At 53.8% G+C, this 17,501-nt stretch overlaps 4 protein-coding genes across 4 annotated transcripts; 3 read left to right on the top strand and 1 right to left on the bottom strand.

The window, feature by feature from the left end:
* Window positions 1–1,269: 1,269 nt before the first annotated feature.
* Window positions 1,270–4,094, top strand: BDP55DRAFT_715374 (cation efflux family-domain-containing protein; the record flags this gene model as incomplete). The annotated part of the gene is made up of 3 exons (XM_060578303.1): window positions 1,270–1,289; window positions 1,612–3,050; window positions 3,125–4,094. 3 exons carry the CDS (start codon window positions 1,270–1,272, stop codon window positions 3,724–3,726), a joined length of 2,061 nt encoding a protein of 686 aa, XP_060429680.1. The 3' UTR covers window positions 3,727–4,094.
* Window positions 4,095–4,587: 493 nt separating this feature from the next.
* On the top strand, window positions 4,588–6,482 carry BDP55DRAFT_552120 (D-xylulose kinase; the record flags this gene model as incomplete). Its single annotated transcript, XM_060569179.1, has 3 exons — window positions 4,588–4,642; window positions 4,716–5,158; window positions 5,256–6,482. 3 exons carry the CDS (start codon window positions 4,588–4,590, stop codon window positions 6,480–6,482), a joined length of 1,725 nt encoding a protein of 574 aa, XP_060429679.1.
* Window positions 6,483–7,205: 723 nt separating this feature from the next.
* Window positions 7,206–11,036, bottom strand: BDP55DRAFT_631869 (uncharacterized protein; the record flags this gene model as incomplete). The annotated part of the gene is made up of 9 exons (XM_060572339.1): window positions 7,206–8,871; window positions 8,938–9,301; window positions 9,369–9,566; window positions 9,630–9,702; window positions 9,853–9,892; window positions 10,389–10,450; window positions 10,535–10,545; window positions 10,780–10,951; window positions 11,010–11,036. 9 exons carry the CDS (start codon window positions 11,034–11,036, stop codon window positions 7,206–7,208), a joined length of 2,613 nt encoding a protein of 870 aa, XP_060429678.1.
* Window positions 11,037–12,094: 1,058 nt separating this feature from the next.
* BDP55DRAFT_663414 (armadillo-type protein) lies at window positions 12,095–17,322 on the top strand. Its single transcript, XM_060574882.1, has 3 exons — window positions 12,095–12,734; window positions 12,786–16,262; window positions 16,318–17,322. Exons 1-3 carry the CDS (start codon window positions 12,384–12,386, stop codon window positions 17,020–17,022), a joined length of 4,533 nt encoding a protein of 1,510 aa, XP_060429677.1. The 5' UTR covers window positions 12,095–12,383; the 3' UTR covers window positions 17,023–17,322.
* The last annotated feature ends 179 nt before the right edge of the window (window positions 17,323–17,501 follow it).

The following is a 17,501-nucleotide window of genomic DNA, read 5'->3' as shown; positions in this document are numbered from 1 at the left end:
TTAGAGGTTTTTCCTTGACACAGGCCACATCGGGTGTCTGCGACAAGAGACGGCGCTGCGTCAGATTAGAGAGGTGTGAATTCGTAGCCGTACGGAGTACAGACTATCTGTTTTACGGAGAATTTACATTTTGAGATGTACTCTGGATCGGCGGTCTTTGAGGGTGATATTTGATTACGCAGTAAGATTCTCAGGGGCATCTTGCGTGGCCTTATTGCCCAATGACAAGTTGGTTCAACCACACCTCCGGACTTGCAGCTCGAGGACGAAGTTACCTTCTGGAGAGAGACAGTCCGACGGTCACATTTGGTTCTCTACCGTGGTGGTTGTAGCGGACCATGCCCGTTGTTCTTTGGTGGGCAGGACAGACGGGCATGCATCAGTATCCGTACTTTGAATGGAACTATGGATACGGACGCAAGCCGATGGGATGTGCTGGATCCGTGACGACTCACAATAGGAAAACCACCCGTAGCTTTTTCTGCTAGCAGTTTTGGGTTCCATACGTAGTATGCGGATACATAGGAGGGTTTAAGCAGCGGGCGGGCGTGGCTGATGCATGTCGTGGCTTTCTCCAAGTACCTTGCCTTAAAGCGGGTAATGCATGGAGAAGCATAACGTGTACGAATCCTCGGTGTATTAACAAGGTAGTAAGGTACTAAGCATTTTGGCACTGTATTAAGCAGTAAAGTTACCGTAGCGCAAGGTTAATAAAGAAAAGCAAAAAAAAAAAAAAAAAAAAAAAAAAAAAAAGAGAGAGAGAGAGAGAATTCAAGCTTCTTCCCCATAGCAATTCCCGGCGGCGCCGTATGTATGTTGTCCACATCTGCGGCAAGACTGAACAAGTCATTTTCGAAGAAATTTGCTACCACCCGCGGGAGGACGGGGGGTACGTAGCTTCGGACCCCATTGAGTTCATGGATGTGTTCCTCTCTCTTGGCGTAAAAGTTGCATCCGTCAATCAAATGGAGCCAATCCATTCAACTCTCGCCTTGTTGGGGTTTGATCATTGGTGCATTGCCAATTGGCGGTGGTGGCATCCGATTCTCCATCCCACTTCACTGTTCAGTCACTCTGACACTCAGTCTTCAGGTCTGCCATCCCATCCTCGCCAGGCACAGCCTTTTAGCTCGGGTCGGTTGCTCGGGGGTGGACAAGTACATGGTAGGGGTACCCTTTACATCAGCAAACCAACCGAACCGCAGCAGACGTCCGGAGTACCGGTACTGCCTCTGCATGAATTGCAGTGGAAATACTTGACATTTCCATATGTACCTAGTTGTATCTGAGTAAGTACTCGCACTCTGTACGGAGTATGCTACCTGCATTGTAAGGTACCCAACGGAGGTCTTAGCCGCAAGTTGCAGCAGATCAGATCAACCCGCCCTGCCGCTACGCTGCCGCTACCGCCGCTGCCGGACCCTCGCCTTGTCAGTTGGAAAGTTTTGTCTTCCTTGCAACGAATTGCCGCGTCGCCTTTCTTTTCTTTTTGCTGGAGACACACACTTGACACAGTCTCGCACAATACACACATACACACACACACACAACACACACAACACACGCGCGCACTTTTTTGGCACTTTGTGCTTCTACCTACCTACCTCCGAGGCATTGCGTTTTGGGTACAGTGCAGACCAGTCAGTCTCCAATCGAGGAATTAACTCTCACCCCCCGTTCTTACGCCTGCTGCACCCCAAGTCCCCCCCAATTCGTTCCCGTAACCCTTTCCCTCCCTTTCCACCTGGACCACACACCCCTCGTCTCCTCCGTCCACCTTCCGTCTACCGATCTATTCGTACCTGCCGCACGGTACGGTCCTGTTCGGTGTGTGTGTCGCGGCTTTTCGGGCTGGGCTTGTCATGTACGCGTCCCTGGCCTGCTTGCAATTACCCAACCCGTTATTCGTCCCCTCCCCCCTTCCGTCACAATTTACCTTGACCCTGCTTTGAGAGACCGCAGCGAAAGAGAAGGCGCGAGACCCAGAGACACGCCTAGCTACGCCTACGGAGTACACACTATCCGTACACATACGCACATACACGCAAATACCTTATACACACACACACACACATACACAGCCGAGGGCATATTGGTATTGGATCTTACTCCTCAACCCGCCCCAGGCATGTCGACCCCGTCCAAGCGTCCCACGGCACTGCTCCGCCGCCTTTCCGCTGTGAGTGGGAGTGCGTGGGTGACGTCTCCAAGAACGGGAACGGGAACGCACACCCTCCTCCGCTGCCTCAATTCTGCCTACCCCTTTAGGCCACCTCAACCACATCCAGCTCTGCGCCGCCTCTCCCTCCGCGTCTATCAAACATCCAGCCCGGCCGCCTCTCCCTGCGATCCTTACTTAACCCCCAGCGCCGCCCGCCTCCACCTGACCTCTTCTGCTTCCTCCCTCCCTCACCTCAACAACACCTTGACGGCTGCGAAGAACTCATCCCCTTCATTACCAGCAACTGTCATCATGTCTGCAACCACCACTGCCACCATGACCGCCAACCCGCCTCAGTCTCGCAAGAGCCATGGTCATCACCACCATCACCACCACGGCCACGACAATGTCTACCTGACCTCAGCCAACAAGAACGATGCCGGCGTGCGCATCACTCGCATCGGCCTCTACTCCAACCTGGGCATGGCCTTTGCAAAGGGCGCCGGTGGCTACGCATTCGGCTCTCAAGCCATGATTGCTGATGCCTGGCACAGTCTGACGGACCTGGCCTCCGACGTCCTGACACTGGCCACCGTTTCGTGGAGCTTGAAACCCCCGACCGCAGCCTTCCCCACTGGTTTCGGCAAGATTGAGAGTCTGGGGTCTCTGGGTGTCTCCAGCATGCTTCTGGGCGGTGGCCTGTTCATGTGCTGGAGCAGCTTGATCACCCTCCACGCTCACCTCTTCCTCGACCCTGCAGCTGCTGCAGAGGCCATTGCTCACGCTCATCACGGTCACAGCCATGGTCATGGTCATGCTACTCCGAGTTTGCACGCTGCTTGGTTGGCCTTGGGAACAATCGCAATCAAGGAATGGCTGTACAGAGCTAGTAAGCACAATTCCCCCCTAATCCTTTCAGGCCTCAGTGGCTGCAGAGAACAAAGCTGACAAGGAGAAAAACAGCCATGAAGGTTGCCGTCGAACGAAAGTCCTCTGTCCTCGCCTCCAATGCCATTCACCACCGTGTCGACAGCTGGACCGGCATTGTCACACTCCTTGCTATCCTCGGTGCAAACTTTTTCAAGGATGCGACCTGGCTGGATCCCGTTGGTGGCCTGATGATTTCTCTCCTCGTCATCAAGGCTGGTGCCGAGAACACTCTGTCTTCTGTATACGAATTGGCCGACCGCGCTATTGACGATGAAATCAAGGGCGATGTCCAAAAATACGCCCTCCGAAGTCTCTCTGATGTCACAAATGGCCACGAGGTTGATGTTCGCAATGTTTCGGGTGTCAAGTCCGGTCAGAACTACCTGGTGGATATTGACTTGGCTGTGCCCGGAGCTTGGTCCGTCGAGGCTGTCCGCGAAGTGGAGGATCAGGTCCGTACTCTTGTCGGTGCCAAGGTCCGGGGTGTGCGGAGAATCAAGGTGCGCTTCGTCCCGAAGGAGGCCGAAGTTGCGCGCCCATTCGATGAGTTCATCCCCGGAGAAGCCAACCGAGAGGCTAGCGAGGAGGCCGACGACCACAGCCACACCAATGGCAATGGCCACAAGCACGACTAAGGCAGCCAGTTTCTATGTACAGTTGGAGGAAGAGCTTGCCATTCACGACGAGATACCCTTGGTTTTCTTTACCATTTCTGGGAGCGTGGTAAAGCCACCGTCCTTTTTTTTTTCGGTCTACGGGAGGGGGTGTTGCCATGTATAGAGAGCATTCTTGGAGAGAGTCCTCCAAGGCATCCATTTGCATCAGGGCGGCGTTTAGGGAGGGATCACAAAAGGCCAGCGACAGGCCGGTCGTCTCGAGAGACTTGTTTTATATCTCTCGTCTGCTGAATAACAGATTTGCTTTGTTCTGAACTGTGTCTATTCCCGTCGCATCATGGTATTTCATGGGAATGCTAGTCGTTGAAAAAGTGCCCGTCTATCCTAGCCAATCTCGCAAGTGCGTTCCACGCAGCGGGACCCTTTAAACGCGGCAATATGCAGGGCGGCAGGGCGCATAGAACACGGGACGAGCTATTCCCGACCCCCGAGTCGAGGGGACAAGGCTGTCTTGGCTTCCGCCAAGACGTCACACTATCATTGGCGCGCCTATTCGTCGCATCAATCTTGAGCCACATGATTGGTCTGCCCGCTTTTAGCCTGAATTGCCACAAGGCTGAGGGCACCATGCAACCTGTCCCAAGTGACAAGTGGTGCCCCTCCATGCCCACACACACCCCACGTCAACGTGATGTACAAAGTAGTGGGCAGCGGTCAACTTGATTCCAGATAACCGGATATTCTGTGTGTGTCCTTTTTCTCCTTTCATATGACGATTGACCAATTCTTGCTTGCTTGGACAAATTTGAGATAGACCGATACTTAATTGACTCCCCCCCCGGAGTGTTGTGCAATACCTCTCATCCATCTCACTTCATCATGAGTTCAGGTCCCTTGTATCTTGGGTTCGACCTGTCGACCCAACAACTCAAAGGTCAGCCAGCCAACGGAAATCCCATCTCATCGGAATTGAACAACCCATTCTAAAAAACCTCCCTTCATCACAGCAATCGTCGTACAGTCCGACTTGACCGTCGTCTCCGAGGCCAAAGTCGACTTTGACGCCGACTTTGGCAAGCAGTATGGCCTGCGCAAGGGCGTCTTGACCAACGAGGCCGAGGGCGAGGTCTACGCCCCCGTCGCCATGTTCCTCGAGGCCATCGATCTCGTTCTTAGCCGTCTCAGCACCAAGACGCCAATGGATCGCATCAAGGGCATCAGCGGCTCGTGCCAGCAGCACGGCAGCACCTACTGGGGTAAAGAGGCCGAGACGCTCCTGGGCGGGTTGCAGTCCGACAAGCCGCTCGTCGAGCAGCTCAAGGGGGCGTTCTCGCACCCGTATGCGCCGAATTGGCAGGATCACAGCACGCAGGCGCAGTGCGATGAGTTTGATGCCAATTTCGAGACAGCGCAGCGCTTGGCTGAGGTTACTGGCAGTGCTGCACACCACGTATGTTGCCCCTCATGTTTTGAACCCATGCACAAAACACTGTATGGCATTCATGAGTTGAGTGAAATTCTTTACTGAAACGTTCATGTTGCTGTAGCGCTTCACCGGCACGCAAATCATGCGCCTCCGCCAGAAGCTCCCCGAGATGTACGCCGCCACATCCCGCATTTCCCTCGTCTCCTCCTTCCTCGCCTCCGTCCTCCTCGGCGCCGTCGCCCCCATCGACATCAGCGACGTCTGCGGCATGAACCTCTGGGACATTTCCGCTGGGAACTGGAGCGAGCCCCTGCTCCAACTCACCGCCGGCTCCCACTCCGGCGCAGCAGCAGACCTCCGCGCCAAGCTCGGCGAGCCGCGCCACGACGGCGGCGGGTCCATGGGCGGCATCTCGGACTACTTTGTCCGGCGCTACGGCTTCAGCGCAGAGTGCCAGATCGCGCCCTTTACAGGCGACAACCCGGCCACGATCCTCGCGCTGCCGCTGCGGCCCATGGACGCCATCGTCTCGCTGGGCACGAGTTCTACGTTCTTGATGGTCACGCCCGTGTATAAGCCCGACGCGGCGTATCACTTCTTCAATCACCCCTGCACGCCGGGCCAGTACATGTTTATGCTGTGCTACAAGAACGGCGGGCTGGCGCGCGAGCGCGTGCGGGATGCGTTGCCGAAGCCTGAGGGCGGCGGTGACCCCTGGGCCAACTTCAACAAGGCTGTTCTCGATACGCCGCCGTTGGATGTGCGGTCGAAGGAGGAGGATGGCGCAAAGTTGGGGTTGTACTTTGACCTGCCCGAGATTGTGCCGAACATCAAGGCCGGCACGTGGCGGTATACCGCCCAGCAGGACGGAAGCGCGCTGGCCGAGGCTAAGGAATCGTGGTCCAAGGAGACGGACGCGCGTATCATTGTCGAGTCGCAGGCCTTATCGATGCGTCTGCGCAGCCAGAACCTCGTCCACAGCCCGGGCTCCGAGTCCAGCTCCAAGATCCCCGCGCAGCCGCGACGGATTTACCTCGTCGGCGGCGGCTCGCTGAACCCTGCCATTGCGCGGGTCATGGGCGACGTGCTGGGCGGGGCGGAGGGCGTGTATAAGCTCGACGTGGGCGGGAACGCGTGTGCTCTGGGCGGGGCGTATAAGGCTGTTTGGGCGCTTGAGAGGGGCGAGGGAGAGACGTTCGACGAGTTGATTGGGAAGCGGTGGAAGGAGGAGGGGGCGATTCAAAAGGTTGATGAGGGGTACAAGGACGGTGTGTTTGAGGGGTATCAGCCTGTTGTTGGGGCTTTTGAGGAGATGGAGAAGAGGATTTTGAAGGTTGCTCATAACTGAGTGGCTGAGGGAGGGGTTTGGTGATGGGAGGTAGAGGGTGGGGCTTTAGATTGATAGATTATGAGAATGAATGAAATGCGATTTCACTACTGTATTTTGTCAGGAAGCGTTCTTCATGTTGCGTTTAAGGATTTGGACTGTGGAAGACTTTCTTGGGCTGGTAGTACTTGGGCTGACATATGAATCTTGTGGCAGACCACTTCTTCAAGTCGTCGTTCACAACACATCAAAACACATCACAACACATAAATCACAGAGATCAAGTCATCAAGTGTGGAATAATGGGTTCGTGCTGGTATTATTTAGGCACTGGTCCATGCAAGCTAAACCCAATCCTCCCTTCCAACCTCGGATCCCTCTCCAAACCTCAAAACTATTCCTTAACACCCAGAAAGTTTTCCTAGCCTAGCGGGTTCCAAATCATGAAATGAAGAAAAGAAAGGACTTCTGTGCAATTTCCTCCCCGTGCCGAAAGTACCAAATCCATGAAACCGCATGAGAAAGAGTTCCGTCCGTAATCGTTATCGTTCCGTGATGAAGTGGGTATCAATCATCCATCCATGAGAAAAGTAAAAAGAAAAGCGTCAAAAAACAGGGGAGTTTTTTCCTTGATGCCAGTTCTCCAATCGAAAAAGTGAAAGGAGAACCATGAGCGCAAAAAAGGTAAAAACTAAAGAAAGAAAAACACACAAAAAGAATGGAGAAGGTAAGCGTTTGCTCTTCTTAGAGTAGAACCATCAGGCCCAGCACAGAGATGGCAAGCCAGGTGGTGCAGCCCTTACAGCCGCCCATGATGCCCTCAGCATGCTTGTCCGCGGTGCCAGAGACGACGACCACAGTGCTCGTGCTCTTGGGCTGCTCGGTGACAGTCGCGGAGGAGAGCGTGGGGTAGTGGTAGGTCGTGGGGACGTGGCGGGTAGACGACGTCATGGCGGTGCCGTTGACGGAGGGGGCCAAGGGGCTCGGGGCGGTGGGGTGCAGCATGGGGGTTCCCGTGATGGTGATGGTGGTGTTCAGCGTAATGGGCACCTCGACCACGGACGTGGCGGTCGCGGTGACGGTCGTGTTCTTGCCGCTGCCCACGTGAGAGGTGGACGAAGAGGCAAGAGAAGACGAGGCGCTGCCGCTGAGGGTCGCGGTGGCGGTGGCAGTGACGTTCTTCCAGACGGTAATCAGAGACGTGAAGACCTGGCCGCTGACCGTGGTGGTGTAGGTGTGGACGACTCTGGACGCGGACGCGGTGATGACCTTTGTCTCGGTTCTGGTGGAGTTGGAGGGACTAGAGAACGACGAGGAGAAGGTGCTAGACGGCTTGGGGCGGACGGTCACTGTGGCCATGCCTCCAATTGTGACAGTCTGGGTTGCGCGATCGGTAAGGTAGATCGTGGTGAGAATGGACTCAGCAGACTGGGAAGATGACTTGGAGGGGGAGGCGCTGGAAGGGGAGGCAGTGACGGTGACGATGGAGGTCTGGGTATCTGTCTGGACATCGGCCGAGTGCGAAGAAGACGAGGCCCTGACGGTCTTGAACACGTTGGAGGTGATCGTCTTGGTCAAGACGACGACGTCCGTGGCGGTCGAAGCCTGGGCGGTTCCGGACGAGGAAAGCGAGGTAAAGATTGGAATGCCGGCGTGGCCGAGCTGGGAAGAGACAGTGGTCCCGTGTCCAATGGAGACGATGACGGTCCGGGTGGCCACCTGGGTGACGACGATGGTCGACTTGGAGGCGGGAACGAGTGTGGAGGAGGTCTTCTCGCTAGAGATAGAGCTGCTCATGACGGGGCTCGTGGTAGGGGGGTACAGACTGTCAATCGTGACGGTGTAGGTGACCAAGACGGTGTCGGTGGCCGTGGAAGGGGAAACCGAAGAAGAAGAAGACATCTTGGAGGAGGCCTTGGAGCTCTTGGACTGAACGCTCGAAGAAGAGCTGGCAGCGCCAGGAGTGAAGGTCTCGATGACGGTGACGTAGACGGTGTGGTCTTCAACCTTGTGGGAGCACTGGGCCTGAGTAGTAGAGCTCAGGGGGCCTGCAGTGACGTAGATGGTGGACTTGACGACAGTCGTGGGAGTAACCGTGGTGGTTGAAGAGAACTCTCCGGTAGAGATCAAGGGAGCGCCATGGATTGTGGTCTTGTGCGTCTGGGTCAGGGTCTTGGTAAGGAAGACCGAGGTGATCTCAGGGTGAGAGCTCTCAGTTGGGAGCCAGCCGCCGGTAGTCACGATGATGGGAGGCCCGTTCTCAACAGAAGACGTGAAAGCGATGGCAGACTCAGAGGACTCGAGGGACTCGGAGGACTCGGACACGACATTGCTCTGGTGGGCGGTGGCCGTGTGGTACGCAGTCTCAGTGACAGAGGTTGTAAGGACCTCGGTGACAACTGGAATGGACCTGAAAAGGAAATGAGCAATTTGGACTTTGGAAGCAGAAGGAAAGGGAAAGCTGAGGAGAACTTACTGGGTGACAACAGAAGAGCCGGGAAGAGTGGTGTTGACAGGCTTGGCAGACGAGACAGTGGTACCCATGGGAGACTTGTGAAGGGTCTGGGTGAGAGTCATCTGGACGTGGGTCGTGATAGTAGTGTCAACAGAGGCGGTCTTGTTGTTTCCAAGGAACTGGGTAACGGTGATGGTCTCATCGGCATCATCTTCGCAGATAGTGGGAGTGCCAGTGGTAGCCAAGCCAGAGAGGGTGGAGTTGATGCCGTGGGTCTGAGTGCCATTGAAGCCGTGAACGTTGTAGTTCATGCCGGCGGAACGAGGGACAACGACATGGGAGTCAGAGGTCGGAACCTGAGAGTTGGGAGAGCCACGAGTAGCATCTGATGAATTTCATTGTTAGCAAAATGAAAGAGAAGAATGAAAAGACGCTCAAGAGGGGATGTTTACAGTAAATGCCGATAGCGATACCACCGCCCATGCAGGTAGCGATGAGCGCGGCAAGAAGAATGAGGAGGAAGGGATCGGTCTTGCGATAAGTGCTCCAGTCCTTGCGCTCACGCTGGATGGCGCCCTCGGTCACAGTGAGGTCATCATCCTCGCGGTAGTAACCGCGGTGATCGCGATAGTCGTTGTTGGGACGCTTGGCTGTTTCTTTTGTCAGTAAGTTGGATTTTTGACACCTCCGACTTGAAAGAGAGGGGGACTTACGCATCATGATGTCAAGCGAGAGCGTCCGTTGAGCTTGTTCTTGAACAATGACTGGATCTGGGACTTTGTTAGACTGTAGTAGGGAAAAAGAAAGCGACAAGTCAAGCAAGTGCGATCTGAACCTGGAGAGAGGCGATACCAATCTTTTTTGGAAATCGCCAAGCGCAAAAAAGAGGACCAGCGTGAAAACAAATGAAAGGAACGCGAACGAGATAGGACTTACTCTTCTTGAAAGAATGGTGATAGTGACAAGTGAGTGTTGTCTGCAAAAGAATATTTGCCGTCAGTTGGTGATGAAGAAAAGTGAGTGAAGTGGGTGGAAAAGAGAGGTTGAAGGGGTGAAGAGGTAGAAGTGGGAGTGAGTGGCTCAGTGAGAGAAGAACCGCGAGAAGATGTGGGTGGGAAAAACAGCACGTCAACAAAGGCAAGTTGGGGGGCAAAAATTTGTACCGAGGGGTGCAAAGTCCAGACAAGAGGAAGGAACGAGGGAGAATCTGATTTTTTTTCTGGAAAATTCGATCTGCCCGAAAATCGAAGGAGAGGAAAGTGAAGATGAGTGTTTTTGCACTCAGAGTACCTCTTGACGTCGCAAGACTGTAAGATCGAGGGAAATGGGATCGCCTGACCCTATCTCTCAAACTGAACACTAGGAAAGGGAAAATGAGGGCAAATGTAGGCAGGAAATAGGACAGAAGTTATCTCTCAATCGTCTCAGAGACGGTAGAGATGAGACTCGTGATGCTGGTGATCTCGACTTACGCTGAAGTTTGGGATGGTTGAGAGAGTGTCGATCGGACGAACGAGAGGTGCTGCGAAGCGTGCTGTATCGCGTCAGAGATGATTCCATAAAAAGAAAAAAGCAGAACAAGAAGAATCAAATACTCGGGAAGAAGACGCCGACGTACCTTAAATCTGCCTGTGGGCGAACGAAAGTTGCTGCGAGATTAGCGTTCTCGTGATGTGGGTGGGTGAGAGAGGAAGAAAAAGAAGAAGAAGAAGAAGAAGAAGAAGAAGAAGAAGAAGAGGATTTCGAAATCGGGATGGATGGGAGTTGAGAGAGGCAGACGGGTGAACTAGCGTGAGGCCCAGACAGGATGCAAAAACGGGGTGCGTCGGTGAGAGGGTGTATACTCTTGGGATATTTATTCACCTCCCAGCCGGTCGAGGTAGTGGGATACTCGGTCAGGAGATCGATTGCCCCGCAGCTGGCCGGGTGATTTAGATAATCTGAGGCTTTCGGAGCAAGGAGTTTTGACCTTCAAGGCATAAGAAGGATCAGATTTACATGCGGTAGCAGTTCCAGGAGATATATGTGAAATGAACTACTTGAATTACTACTTGAATCCCTAACCGTCAAGTCATTGCTAGGCATTCACTAACAAGACTTGGACTGTCGCCATGAGACATTGTAAGGGCATTAAGGAAGTACTGGAATATAAGCCAGGAATATGATGTCAATCTTTAGTGTACCCTAGTGAAGAAAGGCTTTGCAGGCAGAAATATTTTCATTCAACTTGCCCCTTAAGATTCCCACGATCTCAGGCATCTAGGTATGACCTAGAGGCTCAACTTCGTCACGGAAAACCAACAAGAACAACAGGAAAGACCTGACTTCATTCGTAACTATAAAATTGAAAGGATCCTCTCTGTAGTATATCACTGAACGACATGGCTCGAACTGAAGAAAAACACACACAAGCTGGCATCGAAGCTGCTTGTCAGCTGCTGAATTTTGAGTAGGTACCTAATTGTAGTAGAACGAGCTAACTTACAGAATATGGATATCACCATGATTTGTTTGGCACCTGTTGCAGTTTCACAGCCTGCGAGCAACATATCTACTATCGGCTGGAAGGAAAACGATACTTGACCGTCCAGCTCTTCCCCCCCTTTTCCAAGAAGTGGTCGTCTGAGCAAAGGACTAGCGGTGGTCGTTACCATCGTGTACAACTTCACAGGATCTGGGATAGCGAAACATCAAGAGAAAGACTTGAGCCCAAGGCTCCAACGCCGCCATTGCTGTAGCCGTCCATCCTGCTCAAGTTGCAACGTCTTGGATTCTGCTGGAGGCCACAGTCTGTTGACAAGACGCTACTGGTGACTATTTTGATTGCATCCTCTAAAGACACTGAATGAATTGAACATTATTCTTCTAATATAAATCGAATTAAATGTGAGGCATCTTTGAATCGACCGCGATCTAGTCTATCATGAGGACAGAGAGGATCACGAAGTCCACCACCGGGCCCTAGTGGAGACAGGTCGTTGAGCACCGAACGGTGACATCCGTCATCAGCCACCCGAGGCATCACAGCCACAGCTCCACTCCTGCTTGCGCCGGGGCCACGCAAAAGTCACGACCGGGCAGGGATGATACAGCTGGAGCTTGAGCAGGTACCTCGTGCTACCTCCCTCAGCTCAGGTAAGCACGCGAAACCCCGACGAACTGCAGGCGCGGGCGCGTAACACGCATCGACTATTCCCATCCATCCAATTTCGTCGCAACACCGAGAGCACCAGCTTCATCCCTCTTCTCGTCGCCACCACCGCAATTGGTCTCTAATTCTGCGTACTCACAACATCTGCCGCGTACTTCCATCGTGCACGCGACGCGCGACATTCTATCCATGACTTAGGCCACGCGCGCATCATCGACTCCTGACACGTTCCAGTCGATCGACGACAGCATCGACACATTATCTTCCCCGCTTCACCACACGTCACCTGCCGAACGCCCACCGAACACCTTCCAAGATGGCGCGTCGTCGCGCTCGCGATGAACCTCAAGAGGAGGTCGAGGTTGAGGAGGAACAAGGAGAGGAGCTTGCCAGCCTTCAATTCGACGAAGAATTGACTTGGAAGCCCGGAAAACCTATCCCCACAACCGAGCTTCTGAACCGTCTGCAGGCTCTCTCCGAGGAGCTTGGGGGTCTGGACCAGGACACTACGGATGTTGAATCTCTCAATGATGTTGCTCATGCTTTGGGTCAACGCAATCTGCTAGCCCACAAGGATAAGGGCGTGAGGGCGTACGCGGCTGTGTGTATCGCAGACATTCTGCGCCTGTGTGCGCCCGACGCGCCATTCACTGCGGATCAGACCAAGGTAAGCCAATGCCATCGAGATACCCAGAGCTCCCACTGACGAGCTCAACAGATGTTCTTCAATCTGGTCGTTACGCACGTTTTCCCTTCGCTGAGCGACCAAACCCACCCTTATCACAGCCAGCACAAATATGTGTTGACAGCTCTGACCGACGTCAAAAGTATCCTCCTAATCAATGACATCGACGGTGCCGACGACATGCTCCTGAAGCTCTTTTCAGTCTTCTTCGATGGAGTGTCTGGAAGCTCGAACTCGGGTCCAGAAGAGGGTGTCTCGAAGGAGGTCGGCAACACCATGACAGAAATGCTGATTGCCTTGGTTGACGAGGCGTCTGGCATGAACCCCAAGGTCATTGAAGTAATCATGGCCCAATTCCTTAGAGCAGCACCCCCGGGCGGCTTCCAGAGCCGCACAGAGCGTAGCGAGCAAAACGGCAACCAGTCAACCTTGCTGCCGAAGGACGAGCCCCCTGCGTACATCATGGCGAAGGAGATCTGCAATGTGTGTACGGAGAAGATGGTACACTATGTAAGTCAGTACTTCAGTGATGTCATTCTCGACGCATCTCGATTCGCGGCGAAGACGGTTGGAAAATCGCACGAAGACGAAGAGGACGAGGATGCCCCTAGGGGTCCCACCGATGCAGAATTGAAGGAACTCAGGAAGGCCCACTATCTCATCAGAGAACTCTGGCGTGCATCGCCATCCGTTCTGCAAAATGTCATACCACAGGTCGAGGCAGAGTTATCGGCCGACAATGTGGATCTTCGACAGCTGGCCACCGAGACGCTTGGAGATATGATCTCTGGACTTGGTGCTGCTGGACCACCCCCGCCACCCGTGTTGGACCCTGCTCAGTACCCTCCCTTGCGCTTGGCCGATGAGGCCCCCAGTCAGATCTCCGATAGCGTCCTCACTACACCTCTTTCGCCCCAGTCTTTTGCGCAAACTCATTCTTCCGCATACAACCATTTCTTGGGCAGGAGGAACGATAAGACGGCAACCATTCGAGCAGCTTGGACCAACGCTGTCGGTTACATTCTGGCCACCGAAGCAGGCGGGATTGGTCTTAGTCGCGAGGAACAGTCCGAATTGGTGAAGCATCTTGGAGAGAAGCTCAACGATGGAGACGAAAAGGTCCGGTTAGCTGCCGTCAAAGTGATGGAGCTCTTTAGCTTCCGCGACTTCATCTCCAAGTTGGCTGCGCCAGGCGGCGTGGATAAGGACGGCTCTGTTCTCAGCAGTCTTGCCGACCGTTGTAGAGACAAGCGCACTGCTGTTCGGGTCGATGCAATGACGTTGCTCGCGAAACTCTGGGCCGTTGGGTCGGGAGAGCTGGCTGCTGGGCAGGAGAGCGTCGTTGCTGCCCTGTCTGGAATTCCATCTCGCATTTTCAACGCGTTTTACGCAAACGACTCCGAGCTCAACATCCTCCTTGATCGTGTACTCTTTGAGTGCCTGGTACCTCTGTCCTATCCTCCCATTAAGGCGCCTAAAAACACCAGAGGAACATCCCAAAGCTCTCAGAGCGCAGGCGTTGCTGACCAGGACCGCATTCGTGCGGAAAGAATTCTCCTCCTTACCCAGTCTCTGGATCAAGCGGCGAAGAGAGCCTTCATGGCTATGCAAGGTCGGCAACCTCAGTTTGCCCAGGTGCTTGAAGCCTTTGTCAAGCAGTGCGAGAGCTACAACGGAGGTGTGATTGACGACAATCGCTCGAAGGTTACGGCGAACCTGGAGAGAACAGTGCAGTACATCGTACAGTTCTTCCCAGACCCTTTCAAAGTGAAGACCGACCTCCAGAAATTCGCCAATGCGAATGACCGACGCGCCTATCAGCTCGTCAAATTCTCAGTCAGTGCCGAGAGCGACTACAAGACGGTTCGACAAGCCATCAAGGAACTGGTCAAGCGCACCAATGCAAGCCAGAACTCGACTGTCCTGGACACGCTTTTGCCGCTTCTCTACCGGTCGGCTTGCTTGTTGTTCAACCGCAGCCACCTTGCAACGATTCTCGATTACTCTAGGAACGACAAGGACGGCCTGGGCTCCGTATCCCATGAGATTCTCAACGAAATCTCACAACGCAACCCTGAGCTTTTCAAGACCCATGTGGGAGGGCTGTGCAAGGGTCTCGTAGAGCAAGCTCCCACGGAGACGAACGAGAACGACTCGAACGTTGTCGATACCCTGAAAGCTTGTGCCTCATACTCCAAAAAGTACCCCGAAGAGATTCCTCAAGACCGAAAGTTTTCACAGGCGCTTGTTAGCTACGCTTTGTATGGACGGCCTGTGAAGTCTGCCAAGTATGCCATCAAGATTCTCCTGGCCAAGGGCGATGACAAGGGTCTGGTCAGTGCGACCAGCTTGTTGGAGAAGATCATGGAAGACTGGACCTACGGCTCATCGCACTTCCTCAACAAGCTTCAGTCTGTTGCACAGCTGGAATTGCAAGTGCCCAAGATCACCCTCGATTCAGACGATGACATCCTCAACATGACGGTGCAGCAAATTTTGCTCAAGGTCCGAACAGACGCATCAGACAAAGACCCCGAGTGGGTGGATGACGCCAGCGTGGACGAGGAGTTGCAAGCGAAGTGCCTCTCATTGCATATTCTCGTCAACCGACTGCGTAGTATGGATGATGTCGAAGAGGCCAAAGAGAAGGCTGTACCTGTTTTCAAGCTGCTCAAGACATTGGTCGCAAAGAGAGGAGAGCTCTGCAAGACGAAGGATACGCCCAATCACCACAAGTCGCGACTTCGCCTGCTGGCAGCTCAGCTGTTGCTGAAGTTATGCACCATTAAGCATTTCGACGATTTCCTGGCACCGGCTGATTTCAACCGTCTCGCGTTTACGGCCCAGGATACCGAATTGACTGTCCGCCGGGGCTTTATCGAGAAGCTCCAAAAGTATCTGGTACAGAATAAGCTTCGGACACGCTTCTACACCGTCATCTTCTTGACGGCATTCGAGCCAAACAGTGATCTGAAGCAGCGCGTTGAGACCTGGATTCGATCTCGGGCTCGCGCATTGGAGGCGAGTGAACAGCGCCCTATGGAGGCGATTATGGGGCGACTCATATCTTTGCTGGCTCACCATCCCGACTTCAACAAGCCAGAGAATATTGACGATGCCAGTGAGGAGGAATTGAGCTCATACGCCAGTGACCTTGCGGACCATGGCCGCTATATTCTGTACTATCTCACGAATGTGGCAACGGAAGACAACCTGGGACTCATCTACAAGTACGCTGAGAGGGTAAAGCAGACTCGCGATGCCATCAGCCCAGAGGCGAGCGAAAACCTCTACATTATCAGCGATTTGGCCCAGGCTGTTGTAAGGAAATGGCAGGAGAGGAAGAATTGGAGTTTCCAAGCGTTCCCGGGTAAGGTCGGCTTGCCGATCGGCCTCTACACTGCGTTGCCTTCACACCAGGTTGCCCAGGAGATTGCCGAAAAGCAGTACCTGCCGTCAGAGATTGACGAGAAATTGGATGGTCTCTTCAAGTCAATTGATCGAAAGAAGGTAAGCTGACCCCCTCTCCCATGTCCTTTGGACTTTTCGGCTTACACCATTACAGAAGAGAAAGTCCACAGATGATCGCGGAGACCATCATCCTGCCAAGAAGGCAAGGTCAGCCCCGAGGGTCAAGGAGCCCAAGGCACCGAGGGAGCCAAAGCCGAAGAAGCAGAAGGTCAAGAAGCCGGCGAAGGTCAAGGCCCCACGCCGCGAGTCTGACATCCCGTTGGAAAACCGGAGACGCAGCGGTCGTGCTGCTACCACTACTGTATCAAAGTATACCGAGCGCGACTCATCTGACGACGACCGTGAGATGTGGGATGGTGTCAGCAAGTGGACGTACGAGAATGAGGATGGAGAACAGACGGGTGAGGAGGTGTCGGACGATGATGACGACTCCTCGGTTCTCTCGGAACCCCAAGAGGAAGAAAATGGCGAGGAGTCTAAGAAGCCAACAGCTGCTGCGGACGACAGCGGTGATGACTCCCCTTTGTCCGAGGTCGAGGACGTTCCGACAGAAGAACCAGAAAAGGAGGAAGTTGAAGCAGATGACGAGGAAGAGCCGGAAGAAGCTACGCCACCGCCCAAATCTAACGGACGCAAGGGCAGGTCGGCAGCAGCAGCATCGAAAGCAGCAGCCAAGACTAAATTGCCAGCCCGACCTGCAGCCAAAGAGAAGCCTGCCCCGAGAGCGACGAGGACGTCGGCGCGGAGCACGCGTGGGAGGGCCGCCCAGGAGTCGATGGATATCGACGAGAGCGACTGATTGAGGGCAGGAGTGTACAAAAAGTCTCATCTTCATTGTTGCGGGTGCGTTTCAATTGGCTTTAGGCATGGCTATATATTGGCTTACGGGGGATGGATATCCTCTGCGGTGGTTGGGTGTTTTGAGTGCGCCGCCTGCGAATGCAGCTGAATCCATCATTTGCAATTGCTAGTACTTTCGTTTCCATGCTTTCTGATGAAACTGTCAATATACCCATGCTGCTAAAACAATGTCATGCTGTGCATCTACTGATTTGAAGTTGTGTTTACACCTGAAGAGTTGTTACTTGACAAAATGCTCTCGGCAAACTCTCCACAGGAACGTGCGGAGAAAAAGGGATCTTCCAGACCTGCTGCAGGTTGCAAGGCACAATAAACTACTCAAGCACATCCCGGTTAGTAGCTACATATCGGCACTACCTGACGTGTAACGTGCTGATGAGCTCCATCAAAGCTTCTTATGATACCGAACACATCCTC

Source organism: Colletotrichum godetiae, assembly GCF_030913485.1.
Source record: "Colletotrichum godetiae strain CBS 193.32 chromosome Unknown BDP55scaffold_20, whole genome shotgun sequence".
Lineage (NCBI taxonomy): Eukaryota > Fungi > Ascomycota > Sordariomycetes > Glomerellales > Glomerellaceae > Colletotrichum > Colletotrichum godetiae.
This window is presented reverse-complemented; position numbering and strand designations above follow the sequence as displayed.